The 26,818-nt window shown below is 41.4% G+C and overlaps 1 protein-coding gene across 3 annotated transcripts in view; it reads left to right on the forward strand.

Annotated features, from left to right (window-relative positions):
- Positions 1 to 26,818, forward strand: part of MAMDC2 (MAM domain containing 2) — a 173,315-nt gene that overhangs the window by 90,190 nt on the left and 56,307 nt on the right. For all 3 annotated transcript variants that reach the window (XR_001829512.2, XM_017543444.2, XM_037743824.1), the window contains 3 exons: positions 4,619 to 4,712; positions 12,675 to 12,818; positions 16,069 to 16,334. Coding sequence is in view for 2 of the 3 variants with exons in the window: in XM_017543444.2 (XP_017398933.1) it covers positions 4,619 to 4,712; positions 12,675 to 12,818; positions 16,069 to 16,334 (504 nt within the window). In the remaining variant the exon portion in view is untranslated. The remainder of the gene's footprint in view (positions 1 to 4,618; positions 4,713 to 12,674; positions 12,819 to 16,068; positions 16,335 to 26,818) is intronic.

Below are 26,818 nucleotides of genomic sequence, written 5' to 3' on the forward strand. Positions count from 1 at the left end.
AAACAAGGCTTGGTGCCTTCGATTTAAAACTTTTTCCAGTTACCTAAGTGATGTGTTCAATGCAGAAGAATTAGAATATTTAGAGAAATGAAATGAATTAAAATGTCCTAAGCCAACTTTACCAGTGGGAGTACTGCAACATTAAAGGTCTACTACCTTGTCGACCTTTTCCTGAGCACAACACTAATACATGTTTATGTCTATGTATGCATTTCAGCACCTATGAGTACTTTCAGTACTGACTATCCAGCCAAGTCAATAAAATTATCTCCGTATTTACAGACAAGAAGAAAGAAAACAGAGTGTCCAAGAAACTGGACATTTTTTTTCTAGGTCACACAGCTGGCGAATGCCAGAGAACTCAATAACTAAGTTCCTGGACTAAAATCTGACCCAAAGCTGAGGAAGGAGGCCCAGCTCTGTTTGAGGACCCCATAAAAGTTCTAGAATCAGTGGGTGCAGCAATGTGGTTGCTGTAAGATTGCTATAAAGATTTGGAGCTATAAGTAGAGTCCCAAGTTATTAATATCCCCCGTTTCACTTTGTGCTTTTTACGGTATCTTCTCCAGTTCCCTTTAAAGTGCCAAAGCAGATTATTCCTCTGGATGGGTTTCGGTGGTGCCATCTGCTAGCCTGATGTAGAGCTGCAGAGAACAGGGCTGGGTCTTGGTTTCTGATGTGTCTCATCTACTGATTGCATGCCTGCCACTCCCCACACTCCCTTCCTCTTTACCTCCCCCCACCACCCCGAAAAAAAAAAAAAAAAAAAAAAAAAAACACACTCTAGAGAGAGCACAGTGTCTTTTGCAGAATGTGTGCTATTTCCTATCCCAAAGTCCAACCAGGTCTCCATTTGTTCTTGCAACCCAGTGGAAAATTTTCTGGGTTATAAAGAGAAAAAGAAATGCATGTACTGCTTCAAAAGTTTTCTATCAAAGTCAAATGAGTCCCGCACACACTGACAGTGTTCTCTTTACCAGCTCCTTTCATCCAGCCATAAACTCCTCAGGCAATGTTTGTCTGAATCACACTTTGCTGAATTTTTAAAAATAAGTACTTGAAAAGTTACAACTCTGGACACCACCAAACCTCAATACACATCCTTTGGGTCAACACATGTGATTCTGCTCTATTAGTCTGAACTACTCACTGGTGTTATTTGCTGTCACTCGTTGTCAGGAAAAGAAACTTGTCCTGAAGAAATCAGTGAGTTTAGTGTCACCACATTCTCAAGTGAATTTTGAGAAGGAAAATAAACATTGGAGACTGTCTGAACAAGAGAACAGAGGCTCTGAACAGAGAACATTGGCACAGAGGCTGTGATTAGCAAACACTGATCAGGAATAGCATTCTTACCACATCAGCTCAGTATAAATTCTGTTCACTTTCTTTACCAGCTAGTGCCTTGAGAGCTAAATGTCATGAACCTGTATTAAGTTTGTAATCTTAATTTGCCTCTTCTCATAAGTCTACATCTTTTCCTTCATTCACAGCCCTTCCCCTTGGCAAAGATAAACTTCTAGGGTTCCCCTTGAATTTTGGAGAGTTTAGGTACCAGGTCCCCGTGGAAACATTGCTGTTAAAGTGAAAGATACTTTTAAGAACTATTTTGTCCAAACTTTTTCTTTTCAAAAATGAAGAAACTAAGGCCTGGAGAAAAATGGACCTGCTCAAACTAATTAGTGGCTAATAAGCTAGAACCTGAATAGAAGCTCAAGAGGGAGTCAACCTGCAGAAAAAAAAAAAATATATATATATATATATATGTGAGTGTGTGTGTGTGTGTGTGTGTGTGTGTGTGTGTGTGTATATATATATATATGTGTGTGTATATAGATAGATATATAAAATTTTTGAAAGAGGGCTCGCTCCACCACCCAGGCTTGAGTGCAGTGGCATGATCTTGGTTCACTGCAACTTCTGCCTCCCAGCTTCAAGCAATCCTCTCATCTCAGCCTCCCAAGTAGTTGGGACTGCAGGCATGTGGCACCACACTCAGCTCATTTTTGCATTTTTGGCAGAGATGAGGTTTCACCATGTTGCCCAGGCTGTCTGGAACTCCTGAGCTCAAGTGATCTGCCCACCTCAGCCTCCAAAAGTGCTGGAATTACAGGCATGAGCCACTGAAGCCAAGAAACCTACAGAAAGAGATGTAAAATTAGTTCAGAGCTTATTTTGTGCCTGATTCTATGATCAGATATTTGTATACATTATCGCATTTGATCTCCTCAACAGTCCTACAAGACAGGTGTTTTATAGATAAGAAAACTGAGACCCTGGGAGGTTAAGTGATTGATATGGTTTGGCTGTGTCTCCACCCAAATCTCATCTTGAATTCCCACATATTGCAGGAGGGACCAAGGGAAGGTAATTGAATCATAGGGCCAGTTCTTTCCCATGCTGTTCTCGTGAGAGTGAATAAGTCTCATGAGATCTGACAGTTTTATAAGGTTGAGTTTCCCTGCACAAGTTCTCTTCTCTCCTCTTTTCCTGCTGCCATCCAAGTAAGATGTGACTTGCTCCTCCTTGACTTCTGTAGTGATTGTGAGGCTTCCCCAGCCACATGGAACTGTAAGTCCATCAAACCTTTTTCCTGTATAAATTACCCAGTCTTGGTATGTCTTTATCAGCAGCTTGAAAACAGACTAATATCGTGATGTATCCAGGCTCACCTAGCTAGTAAGTGATGAAAATGAGATTTGAACTCTGAGCTGTCTTCCTCCAAGAAACTGTTCTATTCAGAAGCAGCTGCAAACTAGGAGCCTACAGGTCAAATCTAGTCCACAGTAGTGATCTGCCTGTCTGTGGAGTGTGATTTTTTTCGTCTTGTTTTTGTTTTAATTTTTGAATTAATTTCTAGCATTGACAAACCCAAAGATTTCAAATGAAATCTAGAGTCAGATCCTCTTGATAATTTGCTAGATACAGAGACATTAGGCCTCATATTTGTTTACTAGGGCTTCCCATATCAAAGTAGCCCAAAAGAAGTGGCTTAAAAAATGTAAATTTCATATGTCATTGTTCTGGAGGCCAGAAGTTCATGATCAAGGTGTTGGCAGGGCTTGTTCCTCCTGAGGGCTGTGAGAATCTGTCCTATGCCTTGCTCCCATTTCTGGTGGTGTGCTGGCAATCTTTGGCATTCCTTGGCTTGTAGCTGACTGCCTTCATTTTCACATGACATTCTCTGTGTGTCTGTGTGTGTGTGTATATATCTACATACAAATTTCTCCCTTTTATAAGGGCACCAGTCATTTAAATTAGAGGCTCACTCTACTCCAGCACAACCTCATCTTAACTAATTACATTTGCAGTGAACTTATTCCCAAATAAGGTCACATACTGAAGTACTAGAGGTTGGCACTTCAACACAGGAATTGTGTTGGGGGGCTGGGCAGGGGACACAGTTCAACCTATAACAGGCCTGACTTCCCACACATCAGCAATTGATGGAACTGAGTGACAGCTGATCCTTTAAACGGGGGTTTCTGTCTCCATTTCACAAGAGGCTGTACCATACCAAGCACTATTCTGCATTTCCACCACCTGCCTGGCCTTCGTAGGTATTGAAGTCTCAAGCCCTGTTCCGTGCTGCATCTTCTCAGGTTATTAACTCACACAGAGAAGACTGCACACCTGGGTGGTTTTTCCAGCACAGGTGAAAGCTATGCTGACATGTGATCCCCCATGGTCACAGTTAAAGTTGGTAGCAGAGAAGAAAGCAAAACTCAAGGGGTGTAAGTCATTGGCCCAGGTTCTTTCTAACCATTGTAATATACTTGGACAGGCTGAGATTGGGGTTCTTATCTCTAACTGTTCCATCTATTTCCAGGCCTTCATGTAAGGTTCATGTAGGAAGAAGGAAAGGAACTCAGAGGGCCTTAGCTCCTGAGGGGTGGCAGGGCGGTAAAAAAACCTGGCCTTCTTTCTTTACTTAGCTGATTTTTCCTTTAATTGAAGTTCATAATGCTAATTAGTTCTGTAGTTCTAGCAGAAATGACATAGGCACTTCAGCTGACACTCAAGGAAGAGGGGCATATCCACCAGTAAAATGCAACTTTAGAGACTCTGTCTTGGTCCATTCAGGCTCCTATAACTAAATGCCATAGACTAGTCATTTATAAACAACAGCAATGTGTTTCTTACAGTTCTGAAGTCTGGGAAGTCCCAGATCAAAGTGTTGGCAGATCTGGCTTCTGGTGAGGGCCTGTTTCCTGGTCCATGTGGCACCTGCTCATTGTGTCCTCAAATTCCAGAAGGGGCAAATGAGCTCCCTTGGGCCTCACTTAAAAGGGCACCAATCCCATTCCAAAACTTAAGCACCTCCCAAAAAGCCCCACTTTCTATTACCATTCCCTTAGGGGTTCATATTTCAACATATGACTTTTGAGGATGTGTGAGTGTTCCACAGACACTCAGATCATACTAGTTTCATTCTCCCAAAAACAGACTGTGGGTTGAGGTGGGTGCTGCCCAAGCTCATATTTAGAGACCTGATTCCATGAGTCCTTGTAACTTGGCTTTATCTGGTTTGATTGACGTGTCATTTTAAATCATTAAGAACACTTAAGCCGAACAGAAAATATGTGGACATGTGACAGCATGCCATTTTCCTCTGCAGGTTATTTTCGAAGTTGCTTTCAATGGTCCCAAAGGAGGTTATGTTGCCCTGGATGATATTTCGTTCTCTCCTGTTACCTGCCAGAATCAGACACGTGAGCATTCTCTATTCATCGTTACATTTTTGGGTTGTTCCTGTTTCAATAGATGTTTGTGGTCAGAACTTATTTTAATTGCTTTTAATTTTCATTTCTTTCCCCTTGTCTAAGAGTCACTTTTCTGGAATATTACTCTTTTCCCCCCTCAAAGAGGGAATCTAATGTTTCTGATGCCATCACTCAGTTGCCCTATCTTAGGAAGCTTTCATCTTTCCTTCCCAGGAAAAGAAAATGAAATAATACTAACTTATTCTCACTCCATCTTTCTTTTTAGAGGATATCTTGGGTCCATTTATGGGTGGCTGGGTAGATGGACAAAGCTCTCACAGTCTACCGAATAGAATAATATATTTTAATATCCCTTTCCAACTGTATGTATCCAAAATTTATAAATGTCCTTATGTTAATATTTGGTAGACATCTCTAGATGGTTTTAGCCAAATAGCATGTGCTCTGAATTAAGTTAATTTCCCCTTCCAAGGTGAACTGTCAAATTATTTTATGATGATCAGTTTTGTGATTTCATAAATTTGATGTTTAAAATGAGAGGATTATTTCTACTCTCTGGAAAAATAGATAAGTAAATTGATTCAAAGTCAATTAGGAAACAAATGTTTTATAATAAGAAGGATAATAATATATTAATAATAACCCAGATAAATCAAATGGGCTTTACTGTTAAGTGAGTTTGTTTCCTTGAGAGACCAAGGGAAACACTATGGTCACCCTACCTTATCAATGAGCCCTTACTCTGGGTTTTGTAGCATAGAAAAAAAATTTATGAACTACCCTTTTGAGGTCTTGCACTTAAGATAGAGTTGATTGATAATTTAATATGATTTCAGATATACTCTACAAGTCATAGGACTAAGAAAGAAATTTTTTTTTTTTGATGAGGGGATCTGAGGGTCTCGCACTGTCACCCAGGCTAGGGTGCAGTGGTGCAGCCACAGCTCACTACAGCCTCAAACTTCTGGGCTCAAGTGATCTTCCTGTCTCAGCCTCCTGAGTAGCTGGGCTTGGCTAGCTTTTTGCTTGTTTGTTTGTTTGTTTGTTTTAGTAGAGATGAGGTCTCATTATGTTGCCTAGGCTGCTGTTAAACTCCTAAGCTCAAGGGATCTCCCCACCTTGGCCTCCCAAAGTGTTGGTATTATAGGCATGAGCCACAGTTTACATAAAAAAATTTCCACGTGAGCTAAACTGTTACCCCAAAACTAGAGAGAAATCTACTAATTTGCTGAAACGGAATACTGTTTTTCCTAATTCCAACTTCTTTTAAAAGGTGGTTAAACTGCTAGAACCAGACTAGATTTACATACTTTTTCATGATTTAATCCAAACAGTAATCAAAGATTGAGGCTCTAACTTTAACAGAACGCAGAAACCAACATTGTTTTAATTCTCTACATTTGATTCCTCCCTAATTTTATCAGTTAATATTTCAACTACATTTGTAGTAATTTCACAACCTCTTTATCATTATTTTTAGAAAGGGTCTTTTTTCTATCATTAGGCAGTTACACTGAAATTTTATATTTCCCTGTTTTGTCAATGGGAGAAGAGGTGTTTAATATCTTCACTGGGCAGGGGGTGGGTGAAGAGGCAGCTGGAGGTAATAGAACCAACTGAGTCACCCAGAAGTAGTGTTCAGAAAGTCTCCTCCTTTTGAAAAAATACGGAATTTGTGTGAGCTTTTTTCTACTATACTGGTGGTCTGTCTGGTGAAAGGAAAAGAAAGCTTCCAGCAAAATGAGGACCATGTGCTAAGAGAGCTGTTGACCCCTCAGTCTGCAAAATGCAGACTCCTTCTGTGCAGGAACTTCCATAGATATGAGTTCTTATACAGTTAGGTTAACCAAGCCTCCATACTGATCTTCAGAACTTCCCACTAGGCCAGCTTGGCTTTAAAACCATTTTATGATGATGATTTAATTGCATCATCATAGTGTTATGTTCAGTCCACCAGGAATGTGGATTCACATCCCTATTCTGCCACTTCCAAGCTATCTGGCGTGGGTCATGTTATTTAACTTCTTTGAGACTCTGTTTTCACATCTATAACAAAGATGGAAGAATCTGTTTCATAGAATTGTTGAGAAGGTTAATGATTTAATGTCTGTGAAGGCCTTAGCACAGAGTATGACACAGAAAATACTTCATCATGAGACAATATTTACTTTATTTTCAAAATAATGCTCACCCATTCCTGGAGAACTGTGGGTCAGATTGCAACTAAAGAGAAACAGCAAAGGGCACTGGCTTGATGACTGTGTCAGCTGGAGCCTGCTTTATGTCTTTCACTGAGCAGGTGTGGGCCAGATTGAGTCTTTAGATGCTGAGCCTTCTAGTTTTGATACTTCATCTTACATTTCACAAATAGTTTATGCCCTTCTGTTTCATAACAGGTGCCAACATTTTTTTCCTTATCTTGGTTAGCTCCAGCCTTCTTGTCTCTGCTTTTCCCAGCTGGATCTAGCATTTTCTTCTCTCATCTCTCTAATAGGCTGAGACAGGAATTATATCAACATATGAAGCATCTTGTTCCCACCATCTGGTTGGGTTTAGAGTTAATCCAGTCTCCCAGACCTGAGACCCATCTCATAGGCACAGGTGCTCAACAGCAATGCCATGTGGCCCTTCCAGAGGACAGTGAGACTACCCCCACTTGCCTTTCCATCCCTTTTCACCCACACTCTCCCCCTTCACAACCATGTTTATCCCAAAGTTTAGACGATGGGAGCAAGCCTCTCTTTTGGTCTGTAAGTCTTTGAATGCCTGAAGAGGTGATCCAATTCACTTCTAGGAGTCCTGTCATAATGCCCAGCCCCAAACTGAGAGCTCTACTGCTCTGCCATAGGCAGACCCAACCTCCTGTCTGGGTTTAGGGCCTCTACACCCAGGCCAGGGACTGGGCAGATCCTAACACTCCTGGGTATGCTCCTCAGGGGATCACTACCTGAATCCCAATATCAGCCATTAACTGACAACACACTGCCCCAACCTCTTGTCTATATGGAAACCCAGGCCCAGTTGCTGCCTAGGCTATAGCTAAGGTTGCCACAGCCTTCCTTATCTTAAACACCCCAGAGTGTCTCCACAGCCTAGCCAGTGACCCAGGCCCCTGTTTCTCCATAGGTCTTCAATGTGGTGCCAGGTCCGACTGCCTCTCCTACCCAAGCCAGCTTCGAGCTGTCTCAGCCTGCTCTCAGACTGGCTTATGCTCAAGTAAAGCCACCCTGCGAGGTTAGGTCCCCAGTATCTATCTTTCAGCACTCTAGGGGCTGATGAGCCTTTTGGATCTGTGGGACCGATGCCGAGTTTCTCTCCATGAACTCCCATGGAGCAGAGGAAAGGATGGGAAATGCTCCCTACTATTCTAAAATTGTAGCACACTCCAGCTAATCAGATAATGTTCAAAGCTTCTCATTTCTAAAAAGTTCAAATGTCAAAAAGCAAGTAATTAATGAAACCTTATGTTATGATGCTTTTTGGTAAGTTGCTTAAAGGGGCTGTAGTTCTTTTCTTCTTTTTTTCTTGATCATCAACAGATGCTCAGAGGCTTCCAACTGCCTCTGATTCCTCCCTGTGCTTCAAATATGTCATTACACTTCCCAGCAGCTCAATTTGTGATCTGCCCTTTACTAACACATCTGCAACAAGCTTGAAGCAAAAGCTCTGCATCCACCCCAGTCAGAAACAGGCCTCTGGCCCCATCTTCAGGAATCAGACACTGTCTCAGGTAGCAGCAGCACTCTAGGTGAAAAAGATTTAGCCCCTGAGTTATGCTTTCCAGATTTTTTTTTAAATCAGACCTCCTCAGGACCCCAGGAAAATGCATTTCAAATATATTCATTAGCAAAATAATATAGTTACATCATCAGAAAAATCCTTTCTATATGACCTAGTCTATCACCGTGGAAAGAAGTTGCCCTTTCTTACTTTTAAGTTGTTTCGATAGGCATTATTTTTTATGGTAGTTTTAGGTTCACAGAAAAATTGAGAGGAAGGTACAGAGGTCTCTCATAGTCCCCTTGCCTCCATATACATCACTGTCCCACAGAATCCATAGTTTACATTAAGATTCACTCGTGGTGTTGTATACTCCATGGATTTGGACAAATGTATAATGACATGTATCTATCAATGTAATATCATACAGAATATTTTCATTACCTTAAAAGCCCCCTCTATATTCAGGTCGGGAGTGGTGGCACACACCTGTAATCCCAGCATTTGGGGAGGCAACAGAGGGTGGATTGCTTGAGCCCAGGAGTTGGAGACCAGCCTGGGCAGCATGGTAAAACCCTGTGTCTATTTAAAAAATTCAAAAAATTAGCCAGGCATGGTGGTGAATGCCTATGGTTCCAGCTACTCAGGAGGCTAAAGTGGGAGGACAGGTTAAACCCAGAAAGTAGAGGCTACAGTGAGCCAAGATTGTACAACTGCACTCCAGCCTGGGCCACAAAATGAGACCCTATCTCAAAAAACAAATGAACAAACAAAAACCGGACATGTTTTCTCTATTCACTCCTCCCTCCCTGCAACCCATGGCAACTACTGATCTTTTTACTGTCACCATAGTTTTGCCTTTTCAAGGATGTCATATAGTTGGAATCACATAGTATGTAGCCTTTTCAGACTGGCTTCCTTCACTTCGTAGTATGTATTTAAGTTTACTCCGTATCGTTTCGCATCTAGCTCATTCCTTCTTAGCGCTGAGTGATATTTAGTTGCCTGGATGTACCACAGTTTATGTATCCATTCACCTGCTGAAGGACATAGCTTGGTTGCTTTCATGTTTTGGTGCGTATGTATGAATAAAACTTCTATAAACTTCCACGCTTTTATGCCACTTCCACCCCCTTCCACACACCTAATAACTGAGTTAAGATTGTCTTGCAGTCACCAAAGGGCACTGCTTTAAGATTCATTCCTCCTTCTACCCTCTGTAGCTGGGAGAAAGAAAAAAAAAAAAAAAAAAAAAGGAGGGGTGTGGGTGGGAAGATTGATTCCTGATGAGGAATTCACTGACCTGTTCTCTTCGTGCATGGCACTTGGCAGTGCCACCCCATTTCCTGAGTTAGATGACCATCTGTATTTTTGAGATTTTCATTTGTTTTTGTTTTTTTTTATTACCCAGTAGCAGAGGGGTGACTCATACTGAAGACCTTAATGGGGTTTCCTGTGGTCTCAAATCTCCATGGGAGAATGTCAAAGGATCCTTGTTTGTATAACATCCTGTTCATTTTTCACAGACTTTATCTTCAGGGCTTAAAGATATACCCTGGTGCTGACAGAATCAGGCAGAGCAGGGTGTGAGCTAATCCACCAGTCTTAGAGCATTGAGAATTCTCTTCATTTCCTCTTCTCCAGTCTGGCTCATCTGGGTTTGCTCCTGGTGCGCTTCCTAGAGCATATCGTCTGAGATACAATCAAGTTCTAGTTGCATAGGAACAGATTTCTTCCTATTCTTTGTTTTTGTTTTGTAATATGGTGTTAATCAGTTACTTTTTAAAATTTAATTGTCTTGGATTCTTCTTTTTTTTCTTTTTTTTTTTTTTTTGTAAGGTGTTAATCAGTTACTTTTTAAAATTCAGTTTTCTTGGAACTCTAATTTTCTGTTATTTCAAAGTCAGACAAAGTTTGCAAGAACACTACAATGAACTAGTAGTGTTTAGAACTGGTGGAACCTAAAACTACACTAAAAATCCCCTCTATATCCAGGCTGGGCGTGGTGGCATATCCCTGTAATCCCAGCACTTTGGGAGGCAAAGGAGGGTGGGTTGCTTGAGCTCAGGAGTTGGAGACCAGCCTGGGCAGCATGGTTGGAACTCCTGTAGACTATTTACCCAGCTCTACAAATTAATATTTTGCCACGTTTGCTTTATCTACCGTTTAAGAATAGGTTGCAAACATCATGCCCCTTTACTGCTAAATATTTTAGTGTGTATTTTATAACCAAATACATTCTCCAGCGTAACTATAGGGTAATTATGGAGTTCAGGATATTTAACAGTGACACAACATTATCAACTTACTTTTAGTCCATACACCAATGTTTCTAGTTGCCCCGTATTTGTTTTTCTGGACCAAGATTAAATCTTGCACCCCTGGTAGCATTTGGTTGTCATGCCTCTTTCGTCCACTTTTATCTGGGTCAGCTCCTCAGCCCACCTGAATGTTTTCTTGCTTTGGAAATTGACAAATTGAGAATATAGGAAGTTTTTATAGTGAGCTGTTTCATCAGCTCACTGCTCCTAGAGCTCAAATGTTTCTCTAGAGATAATTTTCCAGTTATTCAACACATGTCTTCTCTCCCTGGTCCTCAACTGTTAGACATGTCTGCATTCTGGCATGCAGACAAAAATCACACTTGGCTACACCGAATTTATCCCACCTGCTACGATCACATACCCTCTGGTCTAAGAAGGCAATCTGAACAGTGTGATTTACAAGCCATTTGTTGATAGGATTAAAAGTTATTCTCAGAAGAGCAGAAACCTTTTTTTATTTGTATAAAGGTATGTGGTACAAGTACAGTTTTGTTACAAGCATAGATTGCATAGTGTTAAGTGAGGATTTCAAGGAATCCATCCCAGAGTAACATACATTGTACCCGTTAAGGAATTTCTTATCTTACATACCCCCTTCTACTCCCTCACCCTTCTAGGTCTCCATTGCCTATTGCACTGTCTGTATCAGTGTGTACACATTATTTAGCTCCCACTTATGAGTGAGAATGTGCAGCATTTGTGTTTCTGTGTCTGACTTGTTTCACTTAAGATAATGACCTCCAGTTCCAACCATGTTGCTGCAAACGACATAATTTCATTCTTTTTACTCTTCCAGCTTGTATGTACATTTGAAACTTTCTTTATTCAATCATCTGTTGATGGGCACTTAGGTTGATTCCTTATTCTTGCTACTGCTAACAGTGCTAAGATAAACATATGAGTGCAGGCATCCTTTGATATATTAATTTCTTTTCCTTTGTGTAGATACCCAGTAATGGGATTGCTGGATTGAATGGTAGTTCTATTTTCATTTTTCTAAGAAATCTCCACACTGTTTTCCATAGTGGGTATACTAGTTTACATTTTCACCAACAGTGTATAAGAGTTCCCTTTTCTCCACATCCTGACCAACATCTGTTAATTTTTGTCTTTTTAATAATAGCCATCTGACTAAGATGATATCCTGCAGTGGTTTTAATTTGCATTTCTCTTCTGATTAGCGATGTTGAACATTTTTTCATATACCTGTTGGCCATTTGTATGTCTTCTCAAACAGCAGAAATCTTTATGTTCCCTCCAGGCCATCTGGGCTGAGGTATTTATAGGCCAGCTTAAATAACACTAGAACTCAGCAAAGTCAAAGCAATAACAGTACCCATCACAGAACTGTGACTCTTTGACCTGCATGACTTAAACTGAGTGATGACTTTGTTCAAGCAGATCAGCTCCTGCTACTGATGTCAAAGGAGACAGCAGGTGTGCTTCTGACACAGCGATTGAGCAACAAAGGAAAACTGTTTCTATAAAATATTATTTCTAAAATATTTTATCTTAGAGACAAATTGAGTTCCTTAAAATCTCTTTCTTTTCTCTTTCTTTAAATTTTGTATGAATGAATTGTGAATTGTGAAAAAGTATATGAATACATGTTCACAGCCATGAAAGGAAATTTATTTTGAAGTCTGGTACTTCATTTTTATAATACAAGCAGTGCTCTTTTCTCCCCTCTCTTTAGAGAGGAAAAGAACGATTTTCCTGTCATGTTGAAACATTGGTTTGATGCTAACCTGTCAGCATGCTGTTTGGGTAAAGATATTTAGTTGTGTTTTACTTTTTTGGTCTCCCCAGCACAAGTGTGTATATATAAATATCCGTCAACCAGTTGATGTAGTCCTTTGAGATCTTTGGGATTGATTGTCATTAACTTTGCTTGTCCTTTGCTCAGAACTTCTGTTCAGTGCCGTGGAAGCCAGCTGCAATTTTGAGCAAGACCTCTGCAACTTTTACCAAGATAAAGAAGGTCCAGGTTGGACCCGAGTGAAAGTAAAACCAAACATGTATCGGGCTGGAGACCACACCACAGGCTTAGGTAAATCAGGGAACTGTCTACGCGGGGGCATCTTGGGTAGTTGTTAAGCTTCGCTGGCCATTCCCACTTCATACCTGCAAAGACACTGACAAAGAAAAAGGCAGCTGCGAAGAAGCAAAGACAATCAGCAGTCTTATGTTTGACCTTTTTTTAAACTTGGAATTCGAGTTGCTGTGCTAACAAACGTATTTGCTAGTTAATTAAACAGGCAAATCCTTGTAAATTATTTTGGAACTCACTTTAGACGTAATACCTTTAAGAAAAAAAATCTGCTGAATTGTATTTATATGAAATCTCCCAGAAGAGACATATTCCCACAGATAAAAAGTAGATTTCAGTGGTTGCCAGGGGCTGGGGCAGAGGAAATAAGAGTGTTTAATGAGTATGGGCTTGCCTTTGGGTGATGAAAATCATGTGGAACTACACAGTGGTGACGGTTGCACAGCATTGTGAATGCTCAAAATGCCACTAAACTGTACTCTTTAAAATGATTGAATGGTAAATTTTATACCAGTTGTATTTTATTACAATTTTAAAAGTCTGTAGAGGGAAAAAGCTGTTAAAAATGTTGAGTGGACACTCGATGGATATATTTACAAGGAGCTTTTCGAAACAAGTCTGAGCTCTTTGTGTAGGGATTACCTATTAATTTAATGACAGACTTTTTGGAGCCCATACTAGTGGAAACAAGTGTGAAGAGCTTGATCTCAAAAAGTTCCATGTCTCTTTCACTTATTCAGCACATGTTTATATCCTGGGGACTGGGGTGAGTTTACCACGGAGCTGGTGCAGCTTAGGTTCCAGGGCCCCTGCCTTGTACCAGCCCTGAGAAAGGCCTTGAAAGAGCTCTCACAATTTAATACTTGTAATTTTGTGTTGTTTTCTTAGAGGTTGCCTAACTTGTAGAAATAAAGGCCCTACCAAATCTATTCTGACTTTGGGCTGATTAACTGGAAAATCATCTCTAGAAAATCATTTGAGTTCTGGGAGCAGTGAACTGATGAAATGGGAAGCTGTTTAAGGACAAAAAGACTCACCCTACTCTCAGTTTGCCAGTTTTCAAGGCAATAAAACATTCAAGTGGACTAAATCCTAGGGAATATAATAGTGAACAAATCTGAAATGAATCCCACCTTCACTGGCCAACAGTCTTTTCAGTGGGCAAGAGAAACATTCGACAAATGTATACACAAACAAACTTATAATCACAGGGTGTGGTAAGTGCTGTCAGAGAGGAAAAACTTTTCCTCTACCCCCTTAGGTTCCATGTTTGGACCTGAGAAGTAAAGTGATGTAAGACAGAGTAACAAGAAAAAAATACAAATTTTATTTAATATTTTTACTTGCACTTGGGAGCCTTCATAAAAACAATGAAGATCCAAAGAAGCAGATAGACCTGAGAGCTTAAATACCATTTTAAACAAGGGATGGTAAAATTGTGGAGAAGTAACAAGACAAAAAAAGGGGTGGGGCTGAAGTTTCCAGAGGCAGTGAATTATGGGAAAGTGACTAGGAAATATATGGAGGAAACTAATGGAAGAAAAGGATTATTTTAGCAGGTTTGTTTGTACACATCCATTTTGATGTCGACTCCCAGCCTTTAGTGACAGAATGTTCTTCCCTTTCTGGTACAGGGAGAACACCTTGTTCATGGGAAATTGTATGACCTGCTTTTAAGTATCATAAAAAGGGAGATGTCAGAGGGTCCTTCCTGCCTCTGCTGCTTCTCAAGTGACTTTACCTCAGTATAATCAATGTGCCAAAGTAACATATTTGGGGGTGGCACGTTCTGATCTCCTTCTTTCACAGTAGAATGAAATGAAGAGTGAACTCTGAGAGATAATAGAAGAATCTAATTTTGGTTAGGGATTCAAGGAAGGTTTCTCTGAGGGAAGCTGCCATTAGCTGGGATAGTGGGAGTGACCCAGGCAGAGGGAGCAACATCTGTGAAGGCCTCGAATTTGGAAAGAGCTGGTCACACCACAGAATAGGAAGGTCTGTATGGCTGCACCGTGAGGAGGAAGGGTGGGGAGGAGAATGGAGGAAAATGATGTTAGAGAGGGAGATAGATCCTGGGTGTGGCAGGCCACAGGAAGCATTTGGAATTTTATTATAGAGGACATGAGAAGCCACTGAGAGGTTTTAAGTGGAAAAAAAGACAGATGAAACTTAGGTTTCAAAAAGGTTGTTCTGGCTATCATACGGCCACCCATCATAGTCTGCTCAGGCTGCCATAACAAAATACCACAAACTGGGTGGTTTGAACAACAGAAATGATTTCTGCACAGTTCTGGAGGTTGTGAGTTCAAAATTAAGGTGACGTCAGGGTGGTTTCTGGTAAGGGCTCTCTTACTAGCTTGCAGATGGCCGCCTTCTCATGTGTCCTCACATGGCCTTTTTATGTACGGAGGGAGAGAGAGCTCCAGTATGTCTTTCTCTTCTTTTGAGTTAAGTAACTGGGTAAAACTAAACTGTATACAAAGATTGAGGCACCCAAATGAAAACTCACAGGACGAGGAGCAGAAAAAAGAAGGAAAAAATAAGGTGTTTTTTTTTTTCTTTTCTGCCTAGACTTTCTAGGATGTATGAACCCATTTTAAATTGACCATGGAGATATTGGAAGGGGAATGTTCCTGATCTTATTTTTCTTTATGTTACTTAGAAGGAAAAGGAAGAACATAGATCTTCAGCACCCGGGAGGATCCATCTGATGAAAAACTTGCTCTTCAAGGGCAGGTTTAACATTTGACCAAGAGAGGAGTAGGCTCTGCCCAGACACACAAACCTCCACAAAGACTGCCAGGCCAGCCTGGAATCCCACCATCTCTATCAGCCACTACAGAGATAATAAAGAAAAATCTGCCCTGGGCCTTCCATTCACTATGGTTCAGTCCTCGACATATATAATCTAAGTCAGATGGTTGAGCCAGGCAGCTATCCCCAAAATGATTTCATCCTTTTTGTTTCATGAAAAGTGTAAATCCTAATGAATGACTGGTATCTGGACATATGCTACAGAAAATCTGTACTGGTTTCTAAAGTTTACTTAGAGTTGAACAAGGTTTCATTTCAACAGAGGCACATAGATGTTTTCTGTCACTTAAGGCACAGACATTAGAAAATGTGTTCTACATTTAAAGCACAGCTGGTAGTCTCTGCTGGCTAGTTCTTCCACTTTAATCACATTTTGCCACTCGCTAATCTAGATTAGATTATTTTGCATTGCTGATATGGTTTTTCTTGTTCCCAGGGTATTATTTGCTAGCCAACACAAAGTTCACATCTCAGCCTGGCTACATTGGAAGGCTCTATGGCCCCTCCCTACCAGGAAACTTGCAGTATTGTCTGCGTTTTCATTATGCCATCTATGGATTTTTAAAAATGAGTGACACCCTAGCAGTTTATATCTTTGAAGAGAACCATGTGGTTCAAGAGAAGGTCTGGTCTGTGTTGGAGTCCCCAAGGGGTGTTTGGATGCAAGCGGAAATCACCTTTAAGAAGCCCATGCCTACCAAGGTACAATAGAACTATTTGTCCTGTGTCCATGTTCAGTAGCTGGGCTAGTTTGTGAATGTTCATCTAGCTACTGTCAACTGATGATATATTGGTTTCCTCCTGTTCAGGCCTATGGCCTCACCCTCACACCCTACTCCCAGGCACATGCAAGTTAATCCTTCAGTTATATTCTGTTTTCTGGGTCTCTTCATTGCATCACCTGAAGAGTTTGCTTTTGTTTATCTTTTAAATTCCCTGAGACTAATCCAAGACTGGGAGTACATGAAAACTCCAACTTCAACAGCTGAACTTTAGTTTTAAACTTTAGTCATATTCTCTCTCTCTGTCTTTCTCTCCCCTCCTCTCCCTCTCAAAAACACATACATACGCTAGTGGGAATGCTAGTATTTTTAAAAGGTGAAATCAGTGAGCCTGGTTTTGCATTAAGGCTTTAAGGTTAACAACCTAAGGCTCTAGCTGAACACAAAATGAGGAAGCTCATTAAAAAAAGTAGAGCCAACGCGGCCCCAGCCAGAGAGAATTTGCGTAAGGTAACCATCAGCATCTGATTTTAATAGAAATGAGAATATAAAAAGAGATCTTTACTGCAAGTGGAATGGAAAAGAAAGCTGTAATCTCTCAAGCTTAGCAACTCATAAACTTAAGTTTTACAGATGCAATAAATTCTGTCAACTGCAACTCAGATATGAAACCAGTGTGGGAAAAATCCATTTGGTTTCAGCCTGTCAGTCAGCAAACATCTCTTGAGGATCCTGTCTGTGCAAGAAAGGGGCCCAAAGAAAAATAAGAAAGTACCATCCTTCAAACAGTTAACTCACACAGTGGTAGCTCAATAAACATTGTTGAATGAATGAATGAATGAATCAATCAATCAATCAGTCGATCACATTCAAATCCAGGAGCTACCCAAAGTCCAGGGTCCCCCGGGGAAGCTGGGAACAGTAGAATTTGCACAGACATTCATAGCCCAAACTTTTCTTGGTTACAACCATGTGGACAGAATCATAGCTGTGTCCATCTATAACTTCCTGCTAAAGAAACCTAGTACACCACTCCTATCACAATGTTGCCAGGTTACTATTAGTCCATTACAAAACCCAGCCAGGACATGATTAAATCTTTGATTAGCCATGGTTAATCAAAGATCTTGGAAAATCTTTTGTTTCCATTGCTAGGTAAAAAGAAAAGTTACTTTCCATTGCTAGGCAGGAACGGCATGGCAGCCTCATTAACTTACTGATTTTTGAAAGAGTTGAACTAATTTCTAACACCTCTAGCAGAGTAGAAGCATATAAGTTTTACCACAGTCTCACAGACACGGCTTCTTATGATTTGTATGCTAATTAACTAGGTAGTGTTATAAGTATTCCTTGGGTAATTCTATCAGACTTTGATCACCTAACTAAATTGAGATACATTGCTTAGCTGGTGGAGAGAGAAAGTAAACAGGTCTTTCTGGTGCCACATTTCTATCCTTAGCTTAGGCTCATGCTCTTTAAGTTCATTGCCTAGACAATATCAAATATTTTTTGAATGAGCATTTCTTCCTGTAAACGTCATCTTATAGGTGGACACTTGCAGCAGCATTATTGAACTTTCCTCTTTATTAGTCCTGAAGTCCAAGTTTCTCTGCACCTCCCAGGGATCCCCACAACCTAACTTGAGTTCCCATTACCAATTATTTATCTTGCAAGTAGTTATAGTAACACACACAGACACACACACACACACACACTTACATGTGCATACACACGTGTGCACGCCCACGCATGCACACAAAAGCAGATAAATACGAGAGTCCCACAATCAGGGATGCACCAGAAAGTAATGGAATTTTTGTTACACTCCATGACCTATTTTGCTAATTTTTTAAAGGAGGATAAAATAAGCATTTTATTTATTCATTTGGCTTTCATTTTTTTATTTATATATTCATTTATTTTCTTTACTCAACCAGTGTTTATTAGGTATACACTCAATACAAGAAACATACAGATGAATGAGGCTCATACCCTACCCTTGAGGAGGAAGAGATCACAGATGATAGATTAAGATATGTAAGAAACTAACTACCATGCAATGTCATGTAAAGCCCATGGAAGGGCTACATAAGACAGAGGAGTAGTTTTACCAGTTGCTGTAAAAAATAATGATAAATGGAGACCCACCTGAACCAGTGTTTAGAGGGTTGAAATTCAGGCCATGCTGGATTCTAACTCCTGCTCATCACTCCCCTCATCTCTCCCTACCCTACTTTATCCTCTCTTGACAAATATGGGTTGTTTAGGAATCTGCTCATTCCTTCATATTGAGTCTCTGCTTATACCTGAATTGGTGCATGCCTTCTAGCAGGTAAGGGTGCCCCAGGGAATTTACCCTTGTCTTCTCTGGAGGCCAACTACCGAGCTGCCCAGCAATTGCTCAGTTCCCCACAACCACTTAGGGGAAAATGGATCTAGACCCAGCAGGGGCAGAGAAATTCTTATAGTACTCACAAAGAACTAGTCATGGATTCAGCCCCAGTGCAGATGAGGAGACAGTAAGTTCAACACTGGAAAACTCTGGCTACATGCCTAAAAGTGGCCCGTAGTTCCTGGCAGGTCCCTGTTACACAGAAATAGCTTCTCAGAGAATGAGAGAGCCATCTGACATCCACCTTAGAGACATGCATTGGATAAGGCAGAAAACTAAAGTTCACTTACTTATATAACATATACAGATGGAAATAAACATACAAAAATACATTTAAGACAAGGGATAAAATGAGAAGCCAGAGTTTCCCTTACTACTTCCTACTGCTGAACTCAAAATGCTACTTCCAGCTGGGCGTAGTGGCTCACACCTGTAATCCCAACACTTTGGGAGGCCTGAGCGAGTGGAGCACCTGAGATCAGGAGTTTGACACCAGCCTAGCCAACATAGCAAAACCCCATCTCTACTAAAAAAATACAAAAATTGGCCAGGCGTGGTGGAGCATGCCTGTAATCCCAGCTTCTTGGGAGGCCGAGACAGGAGAATTGCTTGAACCCAGGAGGCAGAGGTTGCAGTGAGCTGAGATCATGCCACTGCAGTCCAGCTTGGGCAACAAAGCAAGACTCCATCTCTAAATAAATAAATAAATAAATAAACAAACAAACCAAACAAACAAACTTCAAGACTAACCTCCTCATTGGCCAGGTACAGTGGCTCACACCTGTAATCTCAGCACTTTGGGAGGCCAAGGCGGGAGGATCACCTGCAGTCAGGAGTTTGAGACCAGCCTGACCAACATGGTGAAACCCCGTCTGTACTAAAAATACAAAAAGTTAGCCAGGCATGGTGGCACATGCCTGTAGTCCCATACTCGGGAGGCTGAGTCACAAGAATCACTTGAACCTGGGAGGCAAAGGTTGCATTGAGCCAAGATCATGCCACTGCACATCAGCCTGGGTGACAGAGCAAGATTCCATCTCAATAAATATTTAAAATTACATTTCTACTTCTTGTTCTTCTGATGGCTTTTCTTCCTGATTCACCGATGGCTTCCCCTATAACTCTAAATATATTTCCACCTGCATTTCTTGATTCATTAACCTTAACTGTGTTGGCTCACTCCCTATTACGAAAGAGAAGGAACTTATTCCTTCTATTGCTTCTGCTTTTCTTTCTCTTCCTCATAATTTTTAGTTTTGTTTTTATTTTTCTTGTTTCCCTTTACAGCTTTAGTACACTCAACCATTTATTTTTGGATCCATAAACTTTCGACAATGTCTCTTGACACCCACCATGTTAAGATGAGTAAATCTCTCCCTACCCCACACTTCCCTTCACCTTTCTTACCCTTTGACTTCCCAAATTCTCCCAGATATACTATTACTGAACTTTCACATTGTTATGGCTTAGAACATTTATATTCCTACAGGTAAGCCTTCTGCACTTTGCTTATGGCACAATTTCCTTATGTGGGTCCCCTTGGCATTTTGAAGAGGACAGTTGTGCCTTTGTGGTGAGGCCGCTTCTCACATTACGTACTGGATTTTTAGCATCTGTGGTTATTGCAGCAACCAAAATTATTTCCATACATTTCCAAATGGCCCTAGAGGTGCCATCCTATTTTTGGATGAGAACTATTGGTCTTAAATTGAATCTGAGAATTGGAATTAAAAACCATCCTCACCTGCCATTCATTCTTGCTCCCCTGCAATCTGTCTCTCTCCGGATGTAGAGTTATCATGCTGCAACCCTCCCCTGCAGGGACCCTTTGACTTCCTGTTGCTCTTAGGGAGAAAGCATGCTCTGGTATCAGCCACCTCCCCAGGTTCACCTCTTGTGTTTTCCTTTCTAATCACACTGAGCAATCAGTTCCTGGGCACACTCTGCTCTCTCCTACCTTAGATTATTGCATTCCCTGTTGCCTCTGCCTACATTTTTCTTATTTAGAGCTCAGCTTAAACCTCATTCCTTACGGAATTCTTCTCTGACCCCACTCTCCACACCTATTCAGCATGGCCAGGTTAGGGTCCCTGGGCATCCTATGCTTCACCTCCATCATCTTGGAGACAACATAACATAGTGATTAGGAGAATGGACACAGCAGTCTCCCTAGTGTTAGATCTCAATTCTGCCACTTACTAGCTTTGCAATCAGAGTCAGTTTTCTTAATTTCTCTCTTTCTTATTTTCCATGTGGGACCGAAAACCTAGCAGGACACTTGGCACTCGGTGCTGAATAATTGTCTATTGACTGATTGTCACATTCTGACTTTTGAGCAGGTTATTCACCCTCATTAAAATCACCTGGAGAAGGCCAGGCATGGTGGCTCACACCTGTAATCCCAGCACATTGGGAGACCAAGGCAGGTGAATCACCTGAGGTTAGGAGTTGGAGACCAGATAAGCCAACATGGTGAAACCCTGTCTCTACTTAAAAATATTTTAAAAATTAGCTGGGCATGGTGGCATGTGCCTGTAGTCCCAGCTACTTGGGAGGCTGAGGCAGGAGAATTGCTTAAACCCAGGAGGTGGAGGTTTCAGTGAGCCAAGATCATGCCATTGCACTCCAGCCTGCGAGACAGNCTTGGGAGGCTGAGGCAGGAGAATTGCTTAAACCCAGGAGGTGGAGGTTTCAGTGAGCCAAGATCATGCCATTGCACTCCAGCCTGCGAGACAGAGCAAGACGCAATCTGAAAAAAAAAAAAAAAAAAGAAATCATCCGGGGAGCTTTATAATGCTGATGTCCAGGTGTTAACCCCAAACCAAAGAGAGCAGACCCTGAGATGGAGACTTACTTGCAGGAAATTTATGAGGGTGTGCTCTTGGGTTCACCACTGAAGGAAGGGAAGGGAAGGAAACAGGATCAGGCAGAAGAAGCTGTCAGACTGCAGTGCTTTCCCAGGGAAGGCCTCAGCTGACCTACAGGGAGCTCTGAAACTGGCATGGCCTTTCAGAGCTGTCCTGGGTTGATCAATGTTGTCTTTATAGTCCTGTATTGATCGGTCATTGGAGGCTGGCTACCTCAGGAAGAGGGTATTGCCTTGAAATGCCGACGCACTTTCCACAGACAACTAACAAGCCAAGTGCTGTCCACTGGCTACATTTTCAGCAACTGAGAGAATAAGCTTTTCATTCCTGAAGGATCAGTTGGGTGGCTCATTACAGTATCTACTATACTGATTAGGTCAGATTCTCTTGGTTTGGGGAAAATTTTCTTGGCCTGGGAATTAGGATTTTATGAAGTGCACCAAGGTATTGTAACATGCAACATAGAGAACTATTGCTCTGAATAACTAACCACAATAAAAGCAAAAAGAAGACAGCAATAAGAAAGACCATGTGTTTCAGGCTCATATGCAGCTCAGCTACACTGAAACCAGGCATGGTAGCCCAACAGATTTTGCCGTAGCCAAAGGCCTATGCAAGGACATGTCTGTATAGTGACCCTGCGCAGGTCCCCCATGCTGAAGTGCTGGGAGATATTCCTGTGACCATACAGCTGGGCAGGAGCAGAGTAGAATGAATGGTCCTCCTACCCCTAGGTAGCTTTTTCATTATGGGTGACTCAGAATGCTAGAGTCAGATCAGTGGTCGTTGTGTGTATCCTGTAAGCCAGGAACCAGCTGTCAAAGCTTCAAAACTCAAGAGTTTTCCAGGGCTGTGACACCCTAACCTACGCTATTGTTTTTCACATGTAGTTTCTGTCCACAGAGAGTACATGTTTCTCCAAATATTCTTGCCACTGAGAAAGGAGTTTCAAGTCACAAAGCACCCAAAATAAGCATAAGGCAAACACTAGTCAGCTGTTACAGTCTGTCGGGAAGCTTTATATTGGCTGTTCTGGATGGGTTAACAACTCAATATTGACTTTACTTCCAAATTGATGACAGTCTAAGAGATTTTTCTGAGCCTACTGAGCTTAGTGTACATTTTGTAATAGTTGGTATTTCTAATGAGTCCGGAAATGAACTTGCTGGTCTAGATGGTTCAGAGTTCAACCTGGGTCAGAACAAGGGACAAGCTGGCTGTTTATCGATTATCTACTTTGTGCTGGGCAGTACATGCCCCCTTGTTTAGTCCTTCATATGCTACAATAACACCTTCCAAATTTAGGTGAAGAAACTGAAGTTTCAGGAAATCTGAATAGTTTGATTCTTCCTGTTTCCTTGCCACTCTTTCCCAAATTTCAGACAAAACCCTTCAGTGACATCTCTAAAATTTACCTCAAACATGTCCACTTCTCTCTCCTAGTCTAAGCCACCATCATTTCTTACTTAAACTACTTTGATATCTTCCTAACTGTATCTTCTCTTCCACCCTGCTCTCTGTATACTCCAGAAAGAGAGAGAGATGCAGCAGCCAGAATCATTTCTTTGAAACAGAAATCAGATCTTGGCCCTCCCCTGTGGGAAACTGTTCCATGGCCTTTAAAATAAAGCTTCATCCCATATTCTGGCTTTTAAGGTCCTTCAGAGTCGGATCACTGCCCACTTTGCTGGCTTCATCTGCCTTCATTGTGCCATGACCACAGAGTCCCACAGTCCACAGTTGTGTGGGCCTTGTCTCTGTTCTTGAGTCCCAAGGCTTTTCCCGGCCCAGGGCTAGTGCTCTGCACAGGGGATGCCTCCTTCCCCAGTCATTCTCACATCAAGCTGGCTCCCATGCTTCTGTCCCAGGTCAAGTGCTTCCTCTCAGAAAGGAACATTCCTGACCGCCCAGTTCATAACCCCTTTCCCCATACCCAGATAATGCCTCGTTAATTTGCCTAGTTTATATTGTGTTTAACATTTATCCCAATCTGAAATGATCTCATTTGTTTACTTGTTCATTGTGCATCTCTTTTCCTATGAAAATATAGCCTTCATGGGGACAGAGACCTTGTCAGTCTTGTTCATCTTGTATCCACAGCATCTAGCACTGCACCCTGGTGCAAAGTTGATCATGAGTAAAATTCTGTTCAATAAATTTTGTTTGGCACCTATGTGGTCAATGAATGAACAAAAGAATGAATGAGTGGACTTTCGAAGGCTGGGAAGTGGCAGAGCTGGGGTTTGAATCACGGTCTAGTCAACTCTGAACCCTGCCCCCTTTAGTGCAGAGTATCTTTGGGTGGTCAGGGTCTCTCTCCAGTCTTGGGGAAGACCTGGAGAAAGTGAGGCTCCCATGCCTGCCTTGGGGTGTAGGTACCTTTTGTTGTTTAATTCTCACAATACTCCTGTGAGGGAAGTAAAGTATTTCCTTTCAGTGTCCTTGGCATTTTAGAATGCAGTCAGACTAGCTCTAGGTCCCCCAGATGATCTAGTAGAAACGAATGCCTAAACTGAGAGCCTGGCATGTGTCGCCATTGTGCAGAAGAGCCTTCCTGCCTGTGCTCTGTGACCTCTGAACCTATTTCTAAAGCAAGTCAGGTGTGATTCATTAGGGCCCAGCTCAAAGACAGTACCTGCTTTCATGAACATTATTTCCATCTCTCAGTGAGTTGTCCCATGAGGCCAGAGCTGAGCTGAGTGAGCAGTAGCCCGTGCAGAACTATAAAGAAGTCCAGCCTTGGCTGTAATCCCATCACTTTTGGAGGCCAAGGCAGGCAGATCACCTGAGGTTGGGATTTCTAGACCAGCCTGACCAACACAGAGAAACCCCGTCTCTACTAAAAATACAGAAAATTAGCTGGGCATGGTGGGCACATGCCTATAATCCCAGCTACTTGGGAGACTGAGGTGGGAAAATCATTTGTACCTGGGAGGCAGAGGTTGCAGTGAGCCAAGATTGTACCATTGCACTCTGGCCTGGGCAACAAGAGTGAAACTCCATCTCAAAAAAAAAAAGAAAAAGTCCAGCCTTTCAGCCTCTCTTCTCTTATTTCCCTCACTCCCGATGCCTGCCTCCCCTGTTGCTTTCTGATGGCCTTCCACTCTGGATGTTGCATTACCTCGCTTTCTCCTATTTGCACTTACCCAGCCTGTTTTAAGGACAAGGGCTGATTAGATTAATAACTCTCTGCTGTGCTCTCTGAGTAGTTTAATCTTTGGCAGAAACTATAGAGATGAAGCAATGCTAAGAGTTTCCTGTAGACCGTTCTAGCAAAGTAGCCTTATGGACAGATTCCATGTGATATCACAGCTGCCCACAATGAGGCTGTTGTAGAATACTCCAACACTTCATTTGATGCCATAGCTCCCTAGGAAGGGAAGCAGTACAGCACCATTCAACAGATGAGGAATGCTCAGGCAGAAAATTAAGGACATTGTTCAACATCACACAGCTATTAAGTGGCTGAGATGAGAAGCAGATCCAGGTCTTTTTGACTCCAGAGTTGATGCTTTTTACACTAAGCCTAGTACAAAAAGCCCCGAGCCCTTGTCTGGCTGACATCAAAAGTATAGGATCAGGTGAGAAGGGGAGCCCAGCCCTAACTCTCAGGATTTCTGAAAAAAAAAAAAAAAAATTTGGACTTTATTTTTAACCTTCTGGTGTTCTAGTTAGAAGTAACTTTGACTCCTAGGAAGGGTCAAAATTCAAGGTGCTTTACCGTAGACAAAGGAAAGCTGTGGGTTAGAGGAAAATGAAGCATAACGCATAAGACACTTGGCTGTGGGTTCTCTGGCACTTACGGCATTATAGTTTGAGCTAGTTATGTAATCTTCCTGAGCCTTTTCTTTCACGTGTAAAACAGGTATACTAGGAGTACAGCTAGTGCTCGACTTACGACCATGGTCAGTACCGCAGACCGGTCGTAACACAATTTGGTCGTAAGTTGAGTAGGCTATATGTACAGTTGAAATGGCGCACGCGGAGATGGTAGTGCTGCCGGAAGCTGCTCCTCACTGTCGTATGCCCAGCTGGGCAACGTTGGTGCTGCCAGACATGGAGCAGTCGTGGCTAGCGATTGTGGTCGTAAAGTCGAATGGTCGTAAGTTGCCTAGGTGGTAAGTCGATCAATACCTGTATACCCATATCTCCATAGCATATGGTAAAGATCAAATGTGATGCATCATATAAAGTTCTTAGCATAGTACCCACACATATCATTTATTAAATTTAGCTGAAAAAAGACTAATGAATGTTTTTTCTTAGTCCTGATCCTCATAAGGTTTTATAGACAATATCTCTTTAATACATGGATAATTATATACCCTGATTTTTCCTGTGAAGTTCTTTAAAGTAAAAATCAGGTCAGAGTTAAGCCTTTATTTTAACAAGATGAGGCGTTCTTAAAGAAATGGCTGCTTTTATTCAATTATAAACAGCTTATAATAAAATTTTGTTTAATGTTTTAAGAAACACTTTGAAAAGGGATGAATCGCAAAATGGTCCTCTGGACCTGTGTTTCCTCTTTATGAAGTAGAGAGCAGGTAATCAACAGTTATCTTGAGACTTTCACACGTTAAGGAGGATAATGAGGAGAGAGAACAATTCATTCCAAAACTCTTTTCCTAAAGGCCAAATATTAGGAGAGAGTAGAGAGCGATTATCAGAAATTTCACAACAGTGGACACAAGCATTAGCCCTTATATATTCACACCCTTAGTTTCTCTTCATGCTTGGTCACGCATCGTAGCATACATATTAGATCCTGCAATGCCTTCTGGCCTGAAGTTAGCCTTTCCTTTAACAAAGATCTTTCAGTGGTCTGTTAATTAGAAGCACTGGGAGGAACTCGAGATTGTGTTCATTAAATATTTCTTTTGGAGAAAAATTGTCAAACAGTCCATAAATGAAAATGACTAAAGGCATTCCTTTTCACTGGGATCAGGACAGCAGTCATTAAAATCTTCAAGGTAAATCCTTTTAAGTCTGCAATTTTACTCTGTCATAGGCCTAAAAAAGAAACTTCAAAAGTCATTTACATATTTAGGAGAAAGTACCCATCCAAGCAGTTTTTAAAAATATAAATACATACACTTTTTGTTCACTAGGTGAAACCTTATGCCAGTCCTTCTCATGTTATGTCCCATGGAGCACAAATCCCTTGAGATATTCCATTGAAAAAGGGTTCTGTCATCAGATGAGTTT

Source organism: Cebus imitator, unplaced genomic scaffold, assembly GCF_001604975.1.
Source record: "Cebus imitator isolate Cc_AM_T3 unplaced genomic scaffold, Cebus_imitator-1.0 Scaffold155, whole genome shotgun sequence".
In the NCBI taxonomy this organism is placed as follows: Eukaryota; Metazoa; Chordata; class Mammalia; order Primates; family Cebidae; genus Cebus; species Cebus imitator.